The sequence below is a fragment of the Gorilla gorilla genome, chromosome 16 (genome assembly GCF_029281585.2).
Source record: "Gorilla gorilla gorilla isolate KB3781 chromosome 16, NHGRI_mGorGor1-v2.1_pri, whole genome shotgun sequence".
Classification (NCBI taxonomy): Eukaryota; Metazoa; Chordata; class Mammalia; order Primates; family Hominidae; genus Gorilla; species Gorilla gorilla.
In genome coordinates this window covers 50,076,615-50,096,474 of record NC_073240.2, presented here as the reverse complement: position 1 = coordinate 50,096,474, position 19,860 = coordinate 50,076,615, and the positions used below count along the sequence as shown (strand labels likewise).

The 19,860-nt window shown below is 39.6% G+C and overlaps 1 protein-coding gene across 11 annotated transcripts in view; it reads right to left on the bottom strand.

Moving 5' to 3' along the window:
• The window catches only part of GALK2 (galactokinase 2), a 166,243-nt gene that overhangs the window by 38,728 nt on the left and 107,655 nt on the right, over positions 1-19,860 (bottom strand). For 10 of the 11 annotated variants that reach the window (XR_010131176.1, XM_019010860.4, XM_063698986.1 and 7 more), the window contains 2 exons: positions 7,565-7,663; positions 5,931-6,083 (listed from right to left, as the gene is read on the bottom strand). Coding sequence is in view for 10 of the 11 variants with exons in the window: in XM_019010860.4 (XP_018866405.2) it covers positions 5,931-6,083; positions 7,565-7,663 (252 nt within the window). In the remaining variant the exon portion in view is untranslated. The remainder of the gene's footprint in view (positions 1-5,930; positions 6,084-7,564; positions 7,664-19,860) is intronic. The other variant, XM_055362969.2, reaches the window with a different exon arrangement.

Below are 19,860 nucleotides of genomic sequence, written 5' to 3'. Positions count from 1 at the left end.
GTAAAGCTCAGTCATGTCCCACCATGGGCAAGAAAGCCAAAGTATTTACCCAATAACTCCCAGTTACCACTGATTGAGGTGGCTCTCAAGGATATTAACTCCCTAGCACTTTCAGGTTGTCCCAGACACAAACAAAAATACTAAGCCCTCTGTTCTTGGTCTGAGACTCCCTGGGTCTTCTGGTAAGAGGGTATGGTAGAGAAAGTGTTAAGATATTCATGAAGAATTCTCATCATCTCCTACTTTTTAGTCAACTTCTAGTCCATCCTGCCTTCTCAAAACCTATCAATGGCAGCACTGTGCTTTTCACCAACCATTGCACCTTGAAGCTGCAGCCCTTATTGACTCAACACCTTTTCTTCATTTCCTTCATTCATGTGCATCTGCTCACAGTGAGTGTCTACTGAGTGCCTATTACTTCCCAGGCTCCAGGCAGACAGCAGTGAGTAAGGCACACATGTCTCCTGACCACGTGCAGCTCACAGCCCACCAGAAAAGACAGAGGTTAAATTAAAACTACGTTTAACATAAAGAACTTAATCCAATTATGATAAACTGCTATAATAGAAAAATACAGGACATGGTAAGAGCACATAAAAGAGTGTTTCACCTAATTGAGGTCATGAGGTAGTCAAGGAAAACTTCCTCAAAGTAATGAAGTATATGCCAGAAGGAAAACAAAAATCCAATCATAGAGAGCCTGTACCCAGCCCTTACTAGGTCCAGTCAGAGCTTCTCTCACATCTCTCCCTTTTTATCCCATCCTCACTGATACTCTAGTACCTACTTCTCTTCAACCAAGGCAAAAGCTCCTGCTGTCATATTAATATTTCTAAAATACCTTGCTAACAACCACTGCTTTCAAAGCCAAGCCTGGGTAAGGCTGAGCATAGCACTGAAGGTCCTGCCACAATCTGGTTCCACTAAACACATTACCCCTATTCCCCAGTATGTATGTCCTCTGCCATGCAGCTCGGACTCACCATTGCCTGAATACTCCATGCCAGAGTCTTGGCAGAGTATGCACTATTGAATCAACTGGCTGCGTGAAACTGGCTACATTCTTGAGTATTTGGTTTTTCTCTGCTCAAATTCAAGGAAACTGCCAAAACCCTGAGACTATTATGCCAACTTCTCCTCCCATTCTATCACCAGACAAAGAATAAGTTTCATACCGACTACTAAATGACAGGAGCTGAAAAACTGGATGACTGATGGCCCTTGACCAGACAGGCCCTGTAAAGAATCACTGTAAATTTTCCTTGAAGTGTCAAAGGAACATATGAAACTCTCTCCTTCACTGCTTCTCATGTTGCCACAAGGAGCTCAGGGTATGCAAAAAGCAACAGTATAATTTCTCTTCCCTACCTGACTTCCCATAATACTTATCATGGGTATCACACATTTTATTCTTCAACATAACTAAGGGATACTGTATAAGAAAAGCACTTCTGGAAACATTTAAGCCCCAAATGTGTGTAAAATATGAAAAATGTTGTACCTACTAAAGATCCCTGGCTACTTTATCATAAAAATGTGCTTCATTAAGATATCATTTATACAAGTAGTAATTATAAATCTCGAGTTTGCTTTGAAAAATTTTTAATTTTAGTAAAATGCTCTACAAGGCTCTGACTTTTTATGAATTTGCATCAATTAGCTTTTGAAAGCTGATGGAGACAGAGAAAGAGACAGAGACAGAGAAACAAGATGAGAAAGAAGTTGAGAATAGAAGAAATTGCTAGCATTAATGCAAAACAAAGAAAAATTGTCTTTACTGGTTTAGTGTACTTCTCTGTGTTAACTTGATTAAAAAAAGGTACTCATTTTCAAAAAAGGATCTGAGAAAAATAGGAAGAAAGGAAAAATAAATGTTCTTCATTACAACTTTGCCATGTGGAGCCCTAGCTGATCAGTCTCAGTCTCATTTTCAAAACTATCTTGATTAGCCATTCTTCAACTGACACTTCATTATTGTTGTTGGAAAACAGAAAGTTTGGTCAGATTGAGATAAGCTTTTTTTTTTTAACCTTTTTACATGAGAGGTTATTTATTTAATGAGACCATCTTCAAACAATAATTATATTCATTCACATGTTGCCAAAAATGGAAGAATAGAACCATATTGCAAAGAAAATATGCTTAGAATTCCAGCCTATATTCCTAAGCAAAAGCATATTCCTAATATCAATATCTCTGAGTAAAGTGCACATTAGCAGTTTTATCTTCATTTCCCTTTTGTATAAAACCTGGGATTTTAGTGATTTGCAGCAACATGATTTAGAAAACATTTTCCATCTTGACAAAGTCTTTCATTTTTCTTTCTTCCACATTTTAAAAGAGAAAAATTCAGAGTATTTAAAACAGTGTGTTTATCTACGTCAATTGGGAGGAGTGTGTAGCAAAAAGCCAAATTCAGATGCCAATTTTGCTGACCAAAGTACCTCTAAAATGCATATGGGGTTACGCAGTTAAACTGAGAAAACATCCTCAAGAACAGGAGGTTCTGCAGTGGATTAAGATCTTCAGCTACTACTGCTTCCAAAGGAGATGCCCTTTTTCTAGTTAACTCTCAAAAAACATTCCCACATCCCAATAACTTTTACTACAGAGACTCAGCACTACAATTTTATCCATCATTTTCTTCTTGTATCTTTGGGAGAGTAGTCACAACATGAACTGATTTTACATGTCTAATACTTGTTTCAGCTCACCTATGGATCTGGTAGAGGATATCTAATTTCGTGATAAAACTTTGAAAACAATGTTGTGTATGTTTGAGGTCTCCTTAGGAAGGCAACACTTACTCATCAACCTCAAGATAAAAGGTCAACAAGACTAAGCCCTCAAACAAATAAGACACTAATTTCTTCCATCTCCTGAAAAAGGAAGTGTGTCGTAAAAGAAAAAAGTTCATTGAACCCTTGATATTAAAAAGTTTACAGCACTCTTTCTCTGCACATATGCACTGATCAAATACTATGAAGAGTTCAATGTTAAAGCACTTCTATTACATTATTTTTAGACATTATCTTAATAAGTAAATTAAAAATTCAAAACATTTAAATCATAATTTTTCAAAAAATGTATGCCCCCCAAATATTCCAGAAACAAAAAGCTTTTATTTTCCTCGCTCAGTATATCTCTAATTTCCTGAATTTCCCAACCTCAGAGGATAGAAGTAAGAGGAGAAGTGCTAAGTCAGTAGCAAGGGAAAACTACGCTTTACACACCTCCACAGGATCTAGGCCAGTGCTAAGCATACAATAGGTACTTGTAAAAAACTGTATAATTGTGCAAAATAAACTACAGAGCAGGTGATACAGGGAGTTGTCATTCATCTGTTCAACAAATGTTTATCCTGTGTCTCTTCAGCTTAAGCATCACATCAAGCATTAGGGATATAAGAGTTAACAAGACAAACACAGCCTCAGCTCTCAGGTAAAACTGAATCTGAAAGAAGAGACAGACATTAAATAAATGATTGTGATAAGTGCCATAACTGAAAAATCAAGTGCTTCAAAATATAAAGGGGGCTCTAACTTAGTCTAGGAGTAAGGAAGTCAGGGAAGGCTTCCTTGAGGGACATTTAGACTAAGACTTCAAAGAGGGCTGAAGGAACAATGTCCTGGGCAGGTGCAAAGTCTCTGAGATGAGAATGAGTCTCATGGCTGGAGTGTAAGGAAAGCAGGTGATGCTAAGAGATGAAGAGGATGAGGTGCACAGGTCTCAGATATGGTGGCTCTCCAGGTGGTGATATGGACGTTTTACTTTATTCCAACGAAATAGGAAGCTTTTGAAAGGCATTAAGCAGGGGAATTTAAATTGCTCAGATTTAAATTTCTAAGCCGTCGTGCTGTTATTTAAAGAATGATTGGGAAAGAGATGAGCATGAATTTAAGGAACAGTGAGAAGGCTAATGTGATAGTCAATAAGTGATGATGGGACCGATGGAAAAATATAAGGTCTGTGAAAGACTGAGTTCAATTTCAACATGCTCAGTTTGAGAGGTCTATGATTCATTCAAGTAAAGATGGTCGATAAGGCATGGGATACAGAGGTTTGGAGCTCAACCAAGAAAGCCTTAGTTGAAGATGTTTATTAGGAAGTCATCATCATAGAGATGGAAGTTGAAGCTGAGGGCATGAGACCAACAGAAGAAAGACCACTAGAAATAAGACGACGACCAAGGCCAAGGCCTTGAAGAACACCAACATTTAAACATCTGTGGGAGGAGGAGTGAATTCCTGCCATCCCTTCATCCCTGCCCAGGGTGGGTCAGTGGAGGGAATGGCTAAAACTAAAAAGAAATAGCAACAAAAATATAAGGGGGAAAAGAAAAAACAGGAAGTGAAGTATACTGGAAACCTAAGGAAGAGAATGTCTCAAGAGGGAAAGACTGGTTAACTCTGTTGAAAGATAAGAAATAACAATGAGAAATAAGATGAAGACTGAAAAGCGTCCACTGGATTTACCAATGAAAAAACCTTTGGTGGCCTAAGAAAGAGCAAATTCAACATTGTGGAGAACGCAGAAGTGAGATTTTAGTAAATTAAGGAATAAGAGGGAGGTAGAGGAGTAAAGATAACATATATAAAGCAATTTTTGAGAAGTTTAGCTGTGAAGAGAATGAAAAAGTAGAAATAGAAATAGCAGATGGAGAGAGTTGTGAGGCTTAGGGTAGACTTTTCTAATACAAAATACTAGAATAGGTGGAGTCTGATAGAAAGGATTTAGTAGAGAAATAGAGGTGAGGAACATGTTAAAGATGGAGTGAGTTCCCTGCAGCCACACATGGAAGGGCTGGCTTTGACAGGAGATGCAGATATAGAGAGACATGCAGATATGATGACAGAAAGCCAAAGTCTATGTGACCACATCTATTTCCAACATGAAATATGGGAGAAAATCACTTTTGGAAGTTAGGCTGAATCAAGTAATGGGTGTTTGAGAGAAGTAAAGAAGGTCTGAAATTATTACTACTGAGAAAATAGATTTCAGGCTGTATTTAAGACCTGGTAAAGGTTGGTGATCATAAGTCTTAGGTGATATCCATCAGTATCCGTCAGGAGATCAAAGCAAGAGTGGAAGAAAGCACAGTGGAGCTCCTGACCCAGAATCCACTTCCTAGCCTCCAGCCTCAGTCCTCTCTCCAACTTTCTAGTCATATTATGAGCTATTCCGGATTATTTATAATATTTAATTACTATGTCACTTGTTGGATCACTGGATTACTCACTATCTGATCACATATTAACCATTTCCTGTTTCATAATCCCTTAACTTGAACTCTTAACTCTACTGTCCACTCTCTCTAGTCCCATGTCCTATGTCCCTTTGTATATCTTCATGCCGCTAGAACTACAATAGCTAGTCAATGAATACTACCTAAATAGATTTAAGGTTTAACTGTGGCAGTTTTCTAAAGAGAGACTTCCAAGACTCCCTGCTGGTTTGTGTTTCCCTAGTAGACATGTAAAAATCTTCTTTCTGGGTACAGGGTCTGGGGGGACTGCACCAATCCTGTATTTTTGGAGTAACGAATGATAACCCAATACAAAAACTGCATCTTACAGGACCAGGAGGGGTGAGGCTGCCATCACTTTTGCTGAGGAAACAAGACCAGCTGTGGTCATTCCCATCAATTGTCCCCAACTATCTTTCTCCACCCATAGACCTAACCCATAATTCTGCTTCACATATATAAGCTGCCCTTTTCTTCCCAGTGCCACCCCAGAAGACTCAACTGGTTCATCTGTCTTCTGAGTTAGAAATCAGATTTCTCTGTACCCAAAGACCTTCAGTTGGAATGCTGCTGCAGTCAGAATGTTGCCCTAAAATTTGGGGAAAGAGATAAAGTAATAGAGAACAATGAAAATAAAGACAAGAAAAACCCTACTTCAAGTTTCACTAGCTTGCCAAGTTCATACCTTCGCAGCCAGCCGACACTCCATCACCCTGATATTGAAATGGGAAGTTGCTGCCTTATTCATCTCCACACAACTGTTGGCAATCACAAACACTGCTCCACTTGGGAGTTTTACATCGGTTGCCCTCAGAGGACTAAATTCTATCAACTTGGCCTGTTAGAAGAAAAATGAAAGGAGAAATATAATTTATTAGAATGCAGAAAATGTTCAAGTGTTTATGTATTTATCTTAAAGTGTTTTGTCAAAAATGCATTCATTCATTCAAATATTACTTATTGACCTCCAGGCGCTGTACTAGGCACTGGAAATACAACAGTGAACAGGAAAGACACTGTCACTCCTCTCATAGAGCCCGCAATCAAGTGGGAAAGACAGTCTAGTAGACAGACAAATACCTTTCCAAGTTGTGTTACAATGGTAGCAAAGCACAGATGCTATATGGATACATAGCTGAAGCATCTCATCAGTACAGCCTACTGTAGGTTCCACTCAGTTGAAAAAGAGAAATCTAAACTGAGTCCTAAAAGATGAAAAAAGTAGGGCAGACAGAGGGTTTCTTTCCTCAAAAAGCATGTCAAGAAGAGGGAAGAACTTAGGCAAGTCCAGGGGCAAAAAACAACATGGAATGTTAATGGAGCTACGGGCATGGAAATTTGGTTAGAGCTTACAGTTTGAGGGGTGAGAAGTGGTGAGAGGTTAGGATAGAGGGGTAAAGCAGGGGTCAGATGGTGAAGTGTTTTGTAAGCCCAAAGAACTTAGACTGTGTTCAGACTCTATAGCTAACTTACATTAACATCAGGACTCTGGCCCTCATGTCTGCCTGTTGAGTCTCATCCAAAACACCCAAAGTATTTTCTTAGTATTAAAACAAATTTCCTCATGCCTCATGTCTTTGGCTTAGGGGAATCAGTAACAAATATTCTTAATAAGAAGGAATCCAGGTGTTCTTGGAAAATAGCCAAGCCTGTAGGAATCTGATGAAAAACTAAGAAAATGTTTTAAAGAAATGTTTGCTCTATTTTGGAAATGAGCAGCTTATGAGCAACAACTAAAACCTCTGCTCTGCCTAAAGGAGTTGATAGCCAAGGGGAAGTAGTATCCAGCTAAGGAATTCATTCCTGGCTTACTGGCAACATTCTTTTTCCCACCACTGAAGCCCCAAAAATGTTGACAGGAAAAATGATACCAAAGAGTAAATTATAAAAAGAGGGACTGTGAATATATGTGGTAAGAGAACTATGATTTGGGTTTAAAACCAACAAGAGATTATAAAAATGCATGAGATGAAGTGATTTAGGATAGGAGCGGGAAATGAGGTTCCAATAACTAGGGAATTGAGAAAGCTCATCTTAACAATGAAGAAAAATAGAAGAGGGGAAAAAGCTAGACACATGAGAAAAACAGACCTGAGGTATCATTCTGGAAGTGTAAGAGAAAGGCAATCAACATGAAATAGAGTAGATTAACTGGTGGCAGCCTTGAGTTACAAGCAGTTGGGAAATAATATCCTACAATAGAGCCTAATATAGTAGGCTGTCCATAACCAAGCATACTGGGGCTCTCAGGGCCTTCTTCTCCATGTAAATTTTCCCACTAGGAATTTCCGAATGGCTCCTATTTGGGATGCTACCTACAGTTCCTTCTTCTGCAAGAAATGATATAGACTGGTCCATGCCTCCTCCTTCAGTGCCAATGTAACGCTCACTCTTGGCACAGATTTCTGCAAGTTCCACCTGGAAAGGTAAAAACTGATTTGTACTGTGAGTAGTCATAACCCATTTCTCATTCATTTCTTACTACAGGCATGACAAACAGGTTTGAATTCCAGCGCCAACTCTGATCAACTAATAGTAGCCTGCCTGGAGCACTGCATTAAAAAGGGCTCCAGACTATAGGAAAATATACCAAAATCAATTAACAATGTCTGCTATGGGTATGGAATAAGATATTGACCGTGCACACTATGTTTTTGCCATCCCTAAAAGTCTCCACAGAGCAAGCAGTTTCTACCATCTTTCTATTTACTCTATCCTTCCCTAGACTGGTATCACTGAAAATCTCATATGGGCAATCATTCATTTTTGCCTCAGCTTCCTTTGTCTCCCAACAGTGAACTACTATTCCACAGTCTACCCATAACCAAAGTGGGGTCATTAAACTTTATTTTCCTGTCCAAAAGTAATGACGTCTCTCTGGCATTTCCATTAAATGTAAGAATCAGAACTGGTGTCATCTCATCAGGCTCATCTTCCTCCAACCAAGATGTTCTAACCCAAACTGAAAATCTTGAAATATCTGTTTAAGAATCTTTAGTGGCTTCCTATTGATTAAGAAATAAACCTAAACTCCTCAACCAGGCATTTCGAAGGCTTCCAAAATCTGGGACCATTATGCATACGAAATTGTATCATTTAACACTCTTATCCAGTTAGATTTGTCTCTTTGACCACTTCACACGTTTATGCAACTTGGTATTACTTCCTGTCTTCTGTCCTGTATAAACTGTACTTTTGTCCAATATCCAGTTTATTGGCTAGCTACTATAGATAAATCCCTGGGCTGACCACTCAAATCTTTCTTCATGGCCGGGCACTGTGGCTTACGCCTGTAATCCCAGCACTTTGGGAGGCCGAGGTGGGCGGATCACAAGGTCAAGAGATCAAGACCATCCTGGCCAACATGGTGAAACCCCATCTCTACTAAAAATACAAAGATTAGCTGGGCGTTGTGGTGCATGCCCGTAGTCCCAGCTACTCAGGAGGCTGAGGCAGGAGAGTCTCTTGAACCTGGGCGGTGGAGGTTGCAGTGAGCCGAGGTTGCACCACTGCACTCCAGCCTAGTGACAGAGTGAGACCCCTTCTCAAAAAAAAAATTAAAAAATAAAAAATCTTTCTTCATCATGGAGTCTTCTTTGAATATTATTCCCATCATGGTGTCCCCTTCTTCTAAACTCCTAAAACATTTAAGTTAGTATCGTCTAATACTCACACTACTATTCATTCATTCATCTATTCAGTTTAATTTATTGTAAGACTTTATTCGGGCCCTTATTTCTGTTTTACTATATGATGTTTCTAGAATAATTATTCTGAAAAACTGATACAATCATCTCTTGCCTGCTTGGTTGCCAACACCTTAATGCTCATACTCTACAGCATGGTACACAAGGTCTTTAATGACTTAACCCTAGTGCACTTCTCCAGCCTGCTCTCCCACCACTCCTCCTGTAAATCCTAAGCTCCAGCCATGAGGCATACTAAACAAATGCTGTTCTTTACTACCGTAGGTTCTTTCACATCTCATTGTCTTTACAAATATGATTTTCCATTCTCTTCACTCAATACTCCCCACCGCATTCCCAACTAGTCAACAATTCAAGCAGCACCTTGCCGTGGAACCTGCACCACCACCCATATGCACACATACCACATATCTCCTCCTCAGCACTCCCTGTTAATAACTCTATTATCATGTATTGAATATGCTTTAAGTGTGGGTCTACTTGTCTTTTTATCTACATGTCTGTGAATCACAGTGTTATTATTGCTCCTTAATTGTTAATTGTTTCATGTTTCTATCACATCTGTTTCTTGTGAGAGATGAATAACGTATGGTGTTTCTTTTGTGTCCCCTACTTCACATAATGCTGAACACATAGTAAATATTAATAAACACCTGCTGCTTTCAATTTCTGAGAATAGCTGCCCAAACACCATCTAACAGATTCTGCAAGTGTCATATTCCTTGTTGGTCATGTGGATTCACTAACATTAACTTTTGTCTTGTGACATGAGGTAAACTTAGGATTTTGATGCAATAGGCATTGTTCATAGTCTGCTGACACACAGAGCCAGTGTCCATAATATGTACATTAAAAATAAATTAGTAACCAAAAGATCAAAACACTTGGATTTAAAATGTAGAGAAACAACATACCCAGATGAAGCAGTACATTCATCATTATGTAAGAGATGATGGAACCTGGGTGCCCAACTAACTGTGACCCTGGGCCAGTGTAAAAAGTCCCCTCCCCTCAACAGCAGTAACAGCCACATTTACTGAGTCACAGTATGTGGTAAGTATACTAAGTACCTTGCATTATTTCTTTTGTAAGCATTATCTCCTTCAAACCTCCAAACAAAGTTCTGCTTATCCCCATTACAGACATGAGAAAAATGAGGTTTAGAGATATATAACCAGAAGTGGAAGTGCCAGGATTTGAACCTCGCCTGACTCCAATGCCTGTATTCTTTTCTCACTGGACTTCAACTAGTCCCTGCACAATGGAGATGATGTAATCTATTTTTCACTACCTCAAAGGGATATGAAAAGACAAATGAGATTCACCAAAATTTAAGTAGCCTCCCTCTTAAGAGGAAAAAACCAGAACATTGAGAAGTTTGAGAAATTTATACTTATTATTTTTTCCATGTATTCATATTCTGTTAACAATGCTAATAGTTTTAGTAGTTAAGGTTTATTGAGCACTTATTATGTGCTAGGTAGTGTTCTAATTGCTTTGCCTGAATTATTTATTTCTCACACAACCCTATTGATATGGTTTGGCTGTGTCCCCACCCAAAAGCTCATCTTGAATTGTAATCCCCATAATCCCTACGTGTCAAGGGCAGGACCAGGTGGAGGTAATTGGATCACAGGGTTGGTTTCCCTCATGCTGTTCTCATGATAGTGAGTGAGTCTCGGGAGATCTGATGATTTTATAAGTGTCTGGCATTTCCCCTGCCTGCACTCACTCCGCCCTGCCGCCCTGTGAAGAAAGTACCTGCTTCTCCTTTGCCTTCTGCCATGATTGTAAGTTTCCTGAGGCCACCCCAGCAATGTGGAACTGTGAGTCAATTACATCTCTTTCCTTTAAAAATTACCCAGTATCAAGTATTTCTTCATAGCAGTGTGATAACGGACTAATACACCTATAAAATAGGTCTCTGTGGCTTACAGATTAGGAAACTGAGTGGGTTTATTAGCTGAGACTAGGCTAGTAATTATTAAAGATATAATCCAACTCAAATGATCTGACTCCAGCACCCATAATCTTAACCACCACCATATATTACCTCCTATCCATAATAAGGAGAAAAATACCCACCTCCCTAGCCACAGGATTATTGTAATGATCCAAGAAACTAAAGTTTAAAACTTCAAATAAAAGCACTTTATAGTGCTCTAAAGTACTACACAATTGGTGTTATCTTTACATGATGAATAAGGAATCATCTGATTTACATAAAAAAGCAGCTAAGTCCCAAGCCAAATGTAAAGACAAGTTATAATTACTATAGAATACAAGACCATTTTTTAAGTGTTCAGGGAAAGATAATTTAAAGAATCTGGATTCCTCTAAAACAGCCAATTCAACATTAAGGAGTAATGAAGCCTGAGGCAAACAGGAAAATATATGTCCAATTGTGTTTTGTTTTTGTTTTTGTTTTTTTGAGTCAGTGTCTAGCTCTGTCACCCGGGCTGGAGTACAGTGGTGCGATCTCGGCTCACTGCAAGCTCCGCCTCCCGGGTTCACGCCATTCTCCTGCCTCAGCCTCCCCAGTAGCTGGGACTACAGGCGCCCGCCACCACGCCAGGCTAATTTTTGTATTTTTAGTAGAGACGGGGTTTCACCGTGTTAGCCAGGATGGTCTCGATCTCCTGACCTCGTGATCTGCCCGCCTCGGCCTCCCAAAGTGCTGGGATTACAGGCGTGAGCCACCACACCCAGCCCTATGCCCGATTTAAAGCATTTGGGTCTACTTACAGGGGCAGGGAGTCTCTACTCACAAAATAAAACATGCCTGTAGTAAAATATTCAACTGCAGGCCCACCAGCTGGTTTCCCCAGCGGCCCTACCTCTTCACCCCAGTACCATAAGCAGAAAGGTCAAATCCTTTTTTGTTTGTTTGTTTGAGACGGAGTCTCACTCTGTCCCGCAGGCTGGAGTGCAGTGGCGCAATCTCGGCTCACTGCAAGCTCCGCCTCCCGGGTTCACGCCATTCTCCTGCCTCAGCCACCCGAGTAGCTGGGACTACAGGCGCTCGCCAACACGCCCGGCTAATTTTTGTATTTTTAGTAGAGACGGGGTTTCACCGTGTTAGCCAGGATGGTCTCAATCTCCTGACCTCGTGATCCGCCCGCCTCGGCCTCCCAAAGTGCTGGGATGACAGGCGTGAGCCACCCGCGCCCGGCCAGAAAGGTCAAATCCTAAATGGTTATGATATATAAAGAAACTAGAAACAGCTGGGTGCGGTGGCTCACGCCTGTCATCCCAGCATTTTGGGAGGCCGAGGCGGGCAGATCACGAGGTCAGGAGATAGAGACCATCCTGGCTAACACGGTGAAACCCCGTCTCTACTAAAAATACAAAAATTAGCCGGGCGTGTTGGCGGGCGCCTGTAGTCCCAGCTACTCGGGTGGCTGAGGCAGGAGAATGGCATGAACCCGGGAGGCGGAGCTTGCAGTGAGCCGAGATTGCGCCACTGCACTCCAGCCTGCAGGCGGAGCAGAGCGAGACTCCGTCTCAAAAAAAAAAAAAAAAAAAGAAACTAGAAACAAAAGGTTAAAAAAACAAAAACCAAAAAAAAAAAAAAAAAACCTCAGATTCTATTAAGAAAAAAGCTTGCATTCTTCTGATGGTAAACAAAAATTAGGCCCACAGAAATCAAAGAAATCATAAATAATTAATAAATAAATTAGGCCCATGGCCTAAGCCAGAGATAGCATGACCTGAACTCAGAGAACCATTAATGAAGGGATCTGGTGCCTTAACAGCACTACACTGTAAAAGGAAGCAGAGAATGCTGTCATTATGGATGATGTGAGGGAGACATGTGAGTGAGTCTATTCATGCTTTTTCTGTCTGTCCTTTGGGACACTGAAAATAGAACCATAAAATGTCCTCCAAGGATTATAATCAGACAGAGTGACTTGCAAAGACACTGAATCAATACTCCATACCTACTTAAATTATGTAAAATCTCAATAGATTTCACGAGAACAAAGAGTAGCTATCAAAAGCACATTATCAAAAGCATAAAGAAAAGCATCATACTGGAAGCTAACTTCATGGATAGATCAAAATGAATTCAGGAACCCCATTCTCTTTAGCAAAGGACAAAGGCATATTTCTACCTGATGGCTAAGTGATTCTAAGGCTTTTCCACTGTACCCCACAAACACAAACACACAACCTGAAAACCCTCAAGCTAGATCAGCAAAGCTCTAATGAAGAAGGGGTTCACTCCCGTCTCTACCATGTATTTTCTTTTGCTCTTACACTTGAGCACCACAAGAACCCCAGGGACTTCCAAACTAGTCACTTGTGACATTTTGCTCTCTATCCCTTCTTTCAAAACCCTAATGACTGAGAATCATTAGGGAAGACAATTTGACTGCATGGGAAACTTTGCCAAAGTGTGTAACCAATAAGCTGGTGTCTATTCAGACTTCTGCCCTCTGGACAGTTAGGAGACACCTGACATTATTTACAGATCTTCTTTTAAAGCTACTAAAGATAGTTAATGAAGCTACTTTAGCCCTTTGCGTGGTTCTCTTGAAGCAGCCTGGGAAGGAAACAAAAGGCTTGTGGGCTTCCTAAATTAAACAGTTTATCCATCTGCACGCCAGTGGAACTCCAGGTAAGAGGAGAAATGAAATAACAGGGTTCAATTTAATAGAGAATCTAATTAAATCTAACTGATTAGCACTGAGAAGGGCGGAAGATTCATGAATGTTATGCCTCGCTAAACCTGGATATCCACAAAAAAACAATAATAATAATACAAAAGACTCAAGATATTAATACAGTGACCTGTTTTTGTTTAGCAGTTTTAATAATGAGATTGTTAAAAGCTGAATTACACTGGAAGGAATGTTTTGCTGAGTTAGTTAACCATGCCTATGGGAAGCCTAACTATTCAGAACACAAGGCTCTAACCAAGACAAAATTATACTGTTATAGTCGGCTGCCATAAGTGCAAGTCGAGAGAAAGGAAGGAAATAAACAGACCCATTCATTCATTCAACAATCATTTAAATAGTGACCTAACAGATAAGTGAATAGGCCAGTGTCTGCCCTCAAGGAGCTCACAATATTGATAGTGTCTTTAGGTGAACAAGTCTTCCAAAAGAAAATGTAAACCTGGAGTGACAGACAGCTTCTGTTTGCCTCTCCAGATCTGTCCACTTGCCTTCATCCTGCTATCTGCCCCAGAAGGCTGCCCAGGATGAACTACAGTCATGTGCTGCACAAAAACATTTTGGAGTGGTCTCATAAGAGTAAAACGGAACTGAACAATTCCTATCACCTAGTGACACCATAGCTCAGAGCTGTTGTAACATCACATTACATTTGTGGTGATGTTGATGTAAACAAACCTACTGCACTGCCAGTCATATAAAAGTGTAGTACATATGATTATGCACAGTACATATTACTTGATAATGGTAATAAATGACTATGCTACTGGTGTACATATTTATTATACTTTTAATCATTATTTTAGAGCATATGTCTTCTACTTATTAAAAAAAAAAGTTAACTGTAAAACAGTCTCAAGACAGGTCTTCAGGAGGTATGCCAGAAGAAGGCACTGTTATCACAGGAGATGACAGCTCCATCCATGTTATTGCCCCTGAAGACCTTCCAGTAGGACAAGAGGTGGAGGTGGAACACAGTGATATTGATGATCCTGACTCTGTTTTAGTTTTTAACAAAAAAACTAACAGTTTAAAAAGTTAAAAAAATAAAAAATTTTAAAAATAGAAAAGAGCTCACAGAATAAGGATATAAAGAAACACTTTGTACAGCTATACAATGTGTTTGTGTTTCAAGCTAAGTGTTATTACAAGAGTCAAAAAGTTTTTTTTTTAATTTTAAGTTTATAAAGTAAGAAAGTTACAGCAAGCTAAGGTTAGTTTATTACTGAAGGAAAACATTTTTATATAAATTTAGTGTAGCCTACGTGTACAGTGTTGATAAAGTCTACAGTAGTGTACAGTCATGTCCTGGGCCTTCACATACATTCACCACTCACAGACTCACCCAGAGCAACTGCCAGTCCTGCAAGGTCCATTCATGATAAATGCCCAATATAACTGTATGATTTTTTCTTTTAAACCATATTTTTACTTTACCTTTTTTATGTTTAGCTACACAAATACTTACCATTGTGTTACAACTGCCTATAGTATTCAGTACAGTAATATGCTGTACTGGTTCTATAGCCTAGAAGCAATAGGCTGTACCATATAGACTAGGTATGTAGTAGGCTACACCATCTAGGTTTGTGTTAGTATACTCTATGATGTTGACACAATGACGAAATCACCTAACAGCACATTTCTCAGTCCATTACCCCATTGTTAAGCAATGCATAATTGTGCATCAACAGGCTCCGGTGCTCTCTGCTTCCCATCAGGTTCTTCTAACAGGACTCTGGCAGGAAATGGGGAAGGGAGGGAGAGTGAAGTGATGTCTCTCCCTGTCGAGGGTACCTTCAGGCCCAAGGGCAGCAACAGCACAGCTACAACTAGTCCTGGGTGTCCCCTAAACCCACATCTTTGTAAACAGTCCTAGTGAAATAAACTGTCCTTTAGTATTGAGTGTGCCATCTGTTTTCTGTTACAACCCTGACTGTTTCATCTAGATAAAGTAAAAACATTAATGGCTCCTCTGACTTTACCTCAAATATTTTCTCTATTTTCTCCCTCTATAATCCTTCTCCACCCTAATTTTCAAAATTTCTAGGTTCTTACCTGGGGCTATTTTCAAATTCTTCCGCAAGTTGGCAAACATATTAGGTAGAGCCCATCCAGGACAGAGAAGTTCTCCATGAAATGGCACCAAGATAACTCTAAAAGAGACTGAAGCAGACTTGCTTTGTTTTGAAACATGGCTGATGAACAAGCTCTAACTTACAGACACTTTGTAAGGGGAAAAAAAAAAAAGCCTGTTCTAATATTTTTTTTTCAAGAAGGAGGCTATTATTTCTTCTTCACATCTCTAACTTAAGAGATGTAATGCAAAGGAATTAGTAACTTTTGCATTTTTTACTTCAAGAAAAGTTGCCTGAGGACAAAGACAGCCAATTCCCAAACTGGGCACAGCAGATGCAAATGACCCTGATGGTTCAGGCTGAAAAGTTCCTGTAAATAATACAGGAAAGAAAGGAAGGAGTTTAAATATCAAAACAAGCAGAAACTAGAAAAAAACAACAACAGTGAGGAGGTTTCTCCAAAGTCAATCTAAGAAATCTGCAAAAATGTAGAAACACCACAGAGTTTGCATTAAGCACTCAGAGTTTGCATTAAGCACTCATGCTTTTTTCACACATAGCTTGTTTTTAGTTCTTAGGGCTGGATATTCGTATGTTCCTATAAAAGCTCAATGGGCTCAGAAAGTGTGTATCACAAAAGGACAAAAGTACACTCTTCTATCTGTGTACAGTGGAGAGAACGTGATCTAATGAACCTGGAGAAAGCTAGTAGTTGGGACATGTGGCTCTAAAAATATCTCAGGTGCTCAGTGAGGGCAGAAGTACAGTCTTCCAGTGGCTCCCTCCAGACTTGTCGACAAGAGAAAGACAAAGACCACTTCCTTAACCTAACTGATCTGCAATCCAAGTCACAGAGGGACCCAGATTCTGAGAAGGGACCTTCAACAATGAGGCTGGAGCAAAGTATTTTATTCAAACACTTTGGGATCCTAGGCCCATGGGAATCCTGGGGAAATGTCTATGATAGGTTTCTTCTAGACCTCAACCATCACGGCCTGTACTGCATAAGGAGGAATCTTATTAGTACCTAACAATGTACAACCTTGGATATTTCTCCAGATGATGATTCTGGATGTGCAAATGTGTGTGGTAAAACTGTTAAAATATTGACATGAATCTAAAAGGTAATAATGAGATGCAAAGGGAGAAAAGAGTACAGTATACTCTGCTACTCCAAGTGCAGTCTTCACACGCAGCATTGATGTCACCCGGGAACTGGTTAAACATGCACAATCTCATGCTCCATCCCAGACCTACTGAATCAGAATCTGCAACTTAACAAGATCCCCAGGTGATCTGCATGCACATTAAATCTGAAACAGCTCTTTAAATGATTTCCTACATGACAAGGCTCTCTTGATAAATTAAACAAATTGGGAAAGAATATTAACAAAAAAGTGAAGAAAGCTGACAAATACCAAATGTCTTCTAGGGCTAGACACTGTGCAGGGTATTTTGTACATCTTATTTAATTTACAAAACAACCCAGAAAAAGAATTATAACTTTTTATAGAATTGTAACTTCTCTATTTCATAGAGAAGTAATTTGAGGCTCAAAAAGGTCAATAAGCTGACTTAAATAAGATTCAAAGCCAGAAAGTCCTGGCTCAAAAGTCCACCAAGCTACCTTGTCATTCTGCTTCAGGAAACAGGCTGTGCCCAAAATTGGGCCCTGGTGAGCCAATGGAGCACAATTTGTGCATATCTGAACTGAAACTCCTTTTCATTAGAATGAACAATTAAGTTGACCGTAAGTTCTAGGAAGCAGACATTTCTGATTCATCAAAATGTTCCTCCATTTTCTCTTCAAGTTAAAAAACGTGTACGTTGCTGGATGGTCTGAGGCTTGGAGGGCTTTGCCGTTATCCATTTCCAAACACAATTCCCAAATAGTTTCCTCCCAAAGATCCCAATGTTCTTAATTGTTTCACAACCCAGAGTGATCTCAATATAGGGCTAATAGCTTGGTATGATTTCTATAGCCCGATAATTGTAATGCCAGCTAACACAATGCCTCAGACACTGTTCTAAGCACTTTTTGTGTTCTATCTAGTTTCAAATCCGTGAGGGAGGGAGTTTCAAATCCATTTTATAATGAAGAAACTGAAGCATAGAGAGGTTAAATAAACTGCCCAAGATCATTCAGCTAGTAAATGGCAAAGCCAGAATTTGAGCTCAGAGTCTTGGTTCTATGCTTTTAAGCATAATACTATACTTTATCTCTCAGGGAAAGGTTTCGGGAATAGACCAGGAACCCAAAATTCAGGAGCCCCCAAAGCCTTCCCTGCATACTTATCTCTCACTAGCACAATTGACTGAATCCCTTTCATTGTTTAAATTCTCAGAAAACACAGGGTGGGAGTTGGAGGAAATAGTCAGCAAACACATACCAAAGTAACTACTACTGGGAAGAGGAGAAGAGGGGAGAAAAAACTGCCTAAAAAAAAGTTGTTGGGGAAAGCCAACAGGAGGCAGGAGCCTGGCCGGCCTGATGGAATCAGACAATAATATGACCCAAGTCACGGCTACTAAATACCAGCAGGGCCTCCAGTGCCTGTGGTAAAGGCTGGTGTCACTCCTTTGGCTGGCACAATACTTATTTTGGCTCTAACCTTCTAAAAATGCTAAATAATGATAATAATGGATGGGCGGCAGGCTTACAATCTCTGTGGTTTGGCAAGCGTGTCCTGGAATTGCATGTTCCTTCCTATGGATAGAGGAACCCTCCTATTCCCTGGAGGAAGGGTTCCTTATACTGTGTTTTGAGCAGAACAGTCCTGTCCCACTCTTGAGGTCCTAACTGCAGGATTTCTAGTGGTAAACCAATCTGGACTCTCCTAGAGAATGACAAGAGAGGGGCATTCGATGACTAGTTACTATTTCTTTCCCTAGCATAATAATAACTATGAGAATACTTGCTAATTTTCCTAATATGGATCTGATCATACAGATATAGATGCAAACAAAAGAGAAAGAAAGCACCTCTATGAATCATCAACTGAGTCAACCAAATACATATCTCAGTGTACACATTTGCCTTGGGGAAAGGGTTTTATGTATACAATAGTTAATTTGCAAACACTTTCACATGTAGTGGGAAGCATCTTTAGGGTCAGGAAATGCTGAGGGTGTTCCAAGAGTTGTTACATGAAATAAATTGATTTTACTGCACTGTGCTCAAATGTTATGCTCAGAGCATCTACTGAAGGTCATTATAAGAAACAGTCACGTGAACACGACTCTTGCATTTGTTTTCAGACATTGCAGAGGTGATTTTCATTATATTTTATGTGCTCTAAAGAATCCATGTGAGAAATGCATTTCAGAATTTAGCACCCCCAGGGAAAATACTGCCTCTTCTGAAGAACTGGAATGATTCCTCTATTCTGATCATGAGACCTCTATAACTTACTATTGCCCTTTCACCTTGGCCTCCAGGAATCTTAGTAAGTAAGATTAAACAAAACAATTACATTAAGTAATTAAGAGTTGGTATGTTTTTATTCTTCTTTCTTTTGTCCTAGTTTTCTACTTCTAATTTATTAACCTTACTGAATATTTTGGATTGTATAATTCCTAGACACTTTAAACATAAAGAAAATAGGCACTTGGTACAAGTAGAATAAAAAACTGAGACACAGCAGATGGGAGGAACAGTTAAGTTAAGGGAGCGATGATAAACAAGAGTACATTCTAAGAAGGGGGAGCAAGAATGGTGAGGAGGTCCAGTAGCCATATTCCATAAGGAATAGTTGAAACAACAGTGGATGTGTGGCTTAGAGAAAGAATAAGAGGACGCACAAGCGGTTCCTTCAAACTTCAAAGGATTCTAGTATCAAAAGGAGGAGACAATTGGGGATATATAGGTAGAAAGGGTAGAGTTTGATTAAATAGAAGAAAAATCTTTCCAATGATTAGAGTGGTCCAAGAATGAAAAGGGCTAATTTGTGAAGCAGTGAGATCACTATGGTAACAGAGGGTAGAAAATGATCTCCTATAAATATCTCAAGTTGGGAGGTGAGTGGAATAAAAATGCACATAGGGAGAGGGCCCCTGAGTTCTGGGGTTCAGAGACAGCAGCATCTTAACTTCAGTTCCTAGGGAAACTACACTTCCTTGTCCTCCTCCAAATTTTAAAAATTTATAAA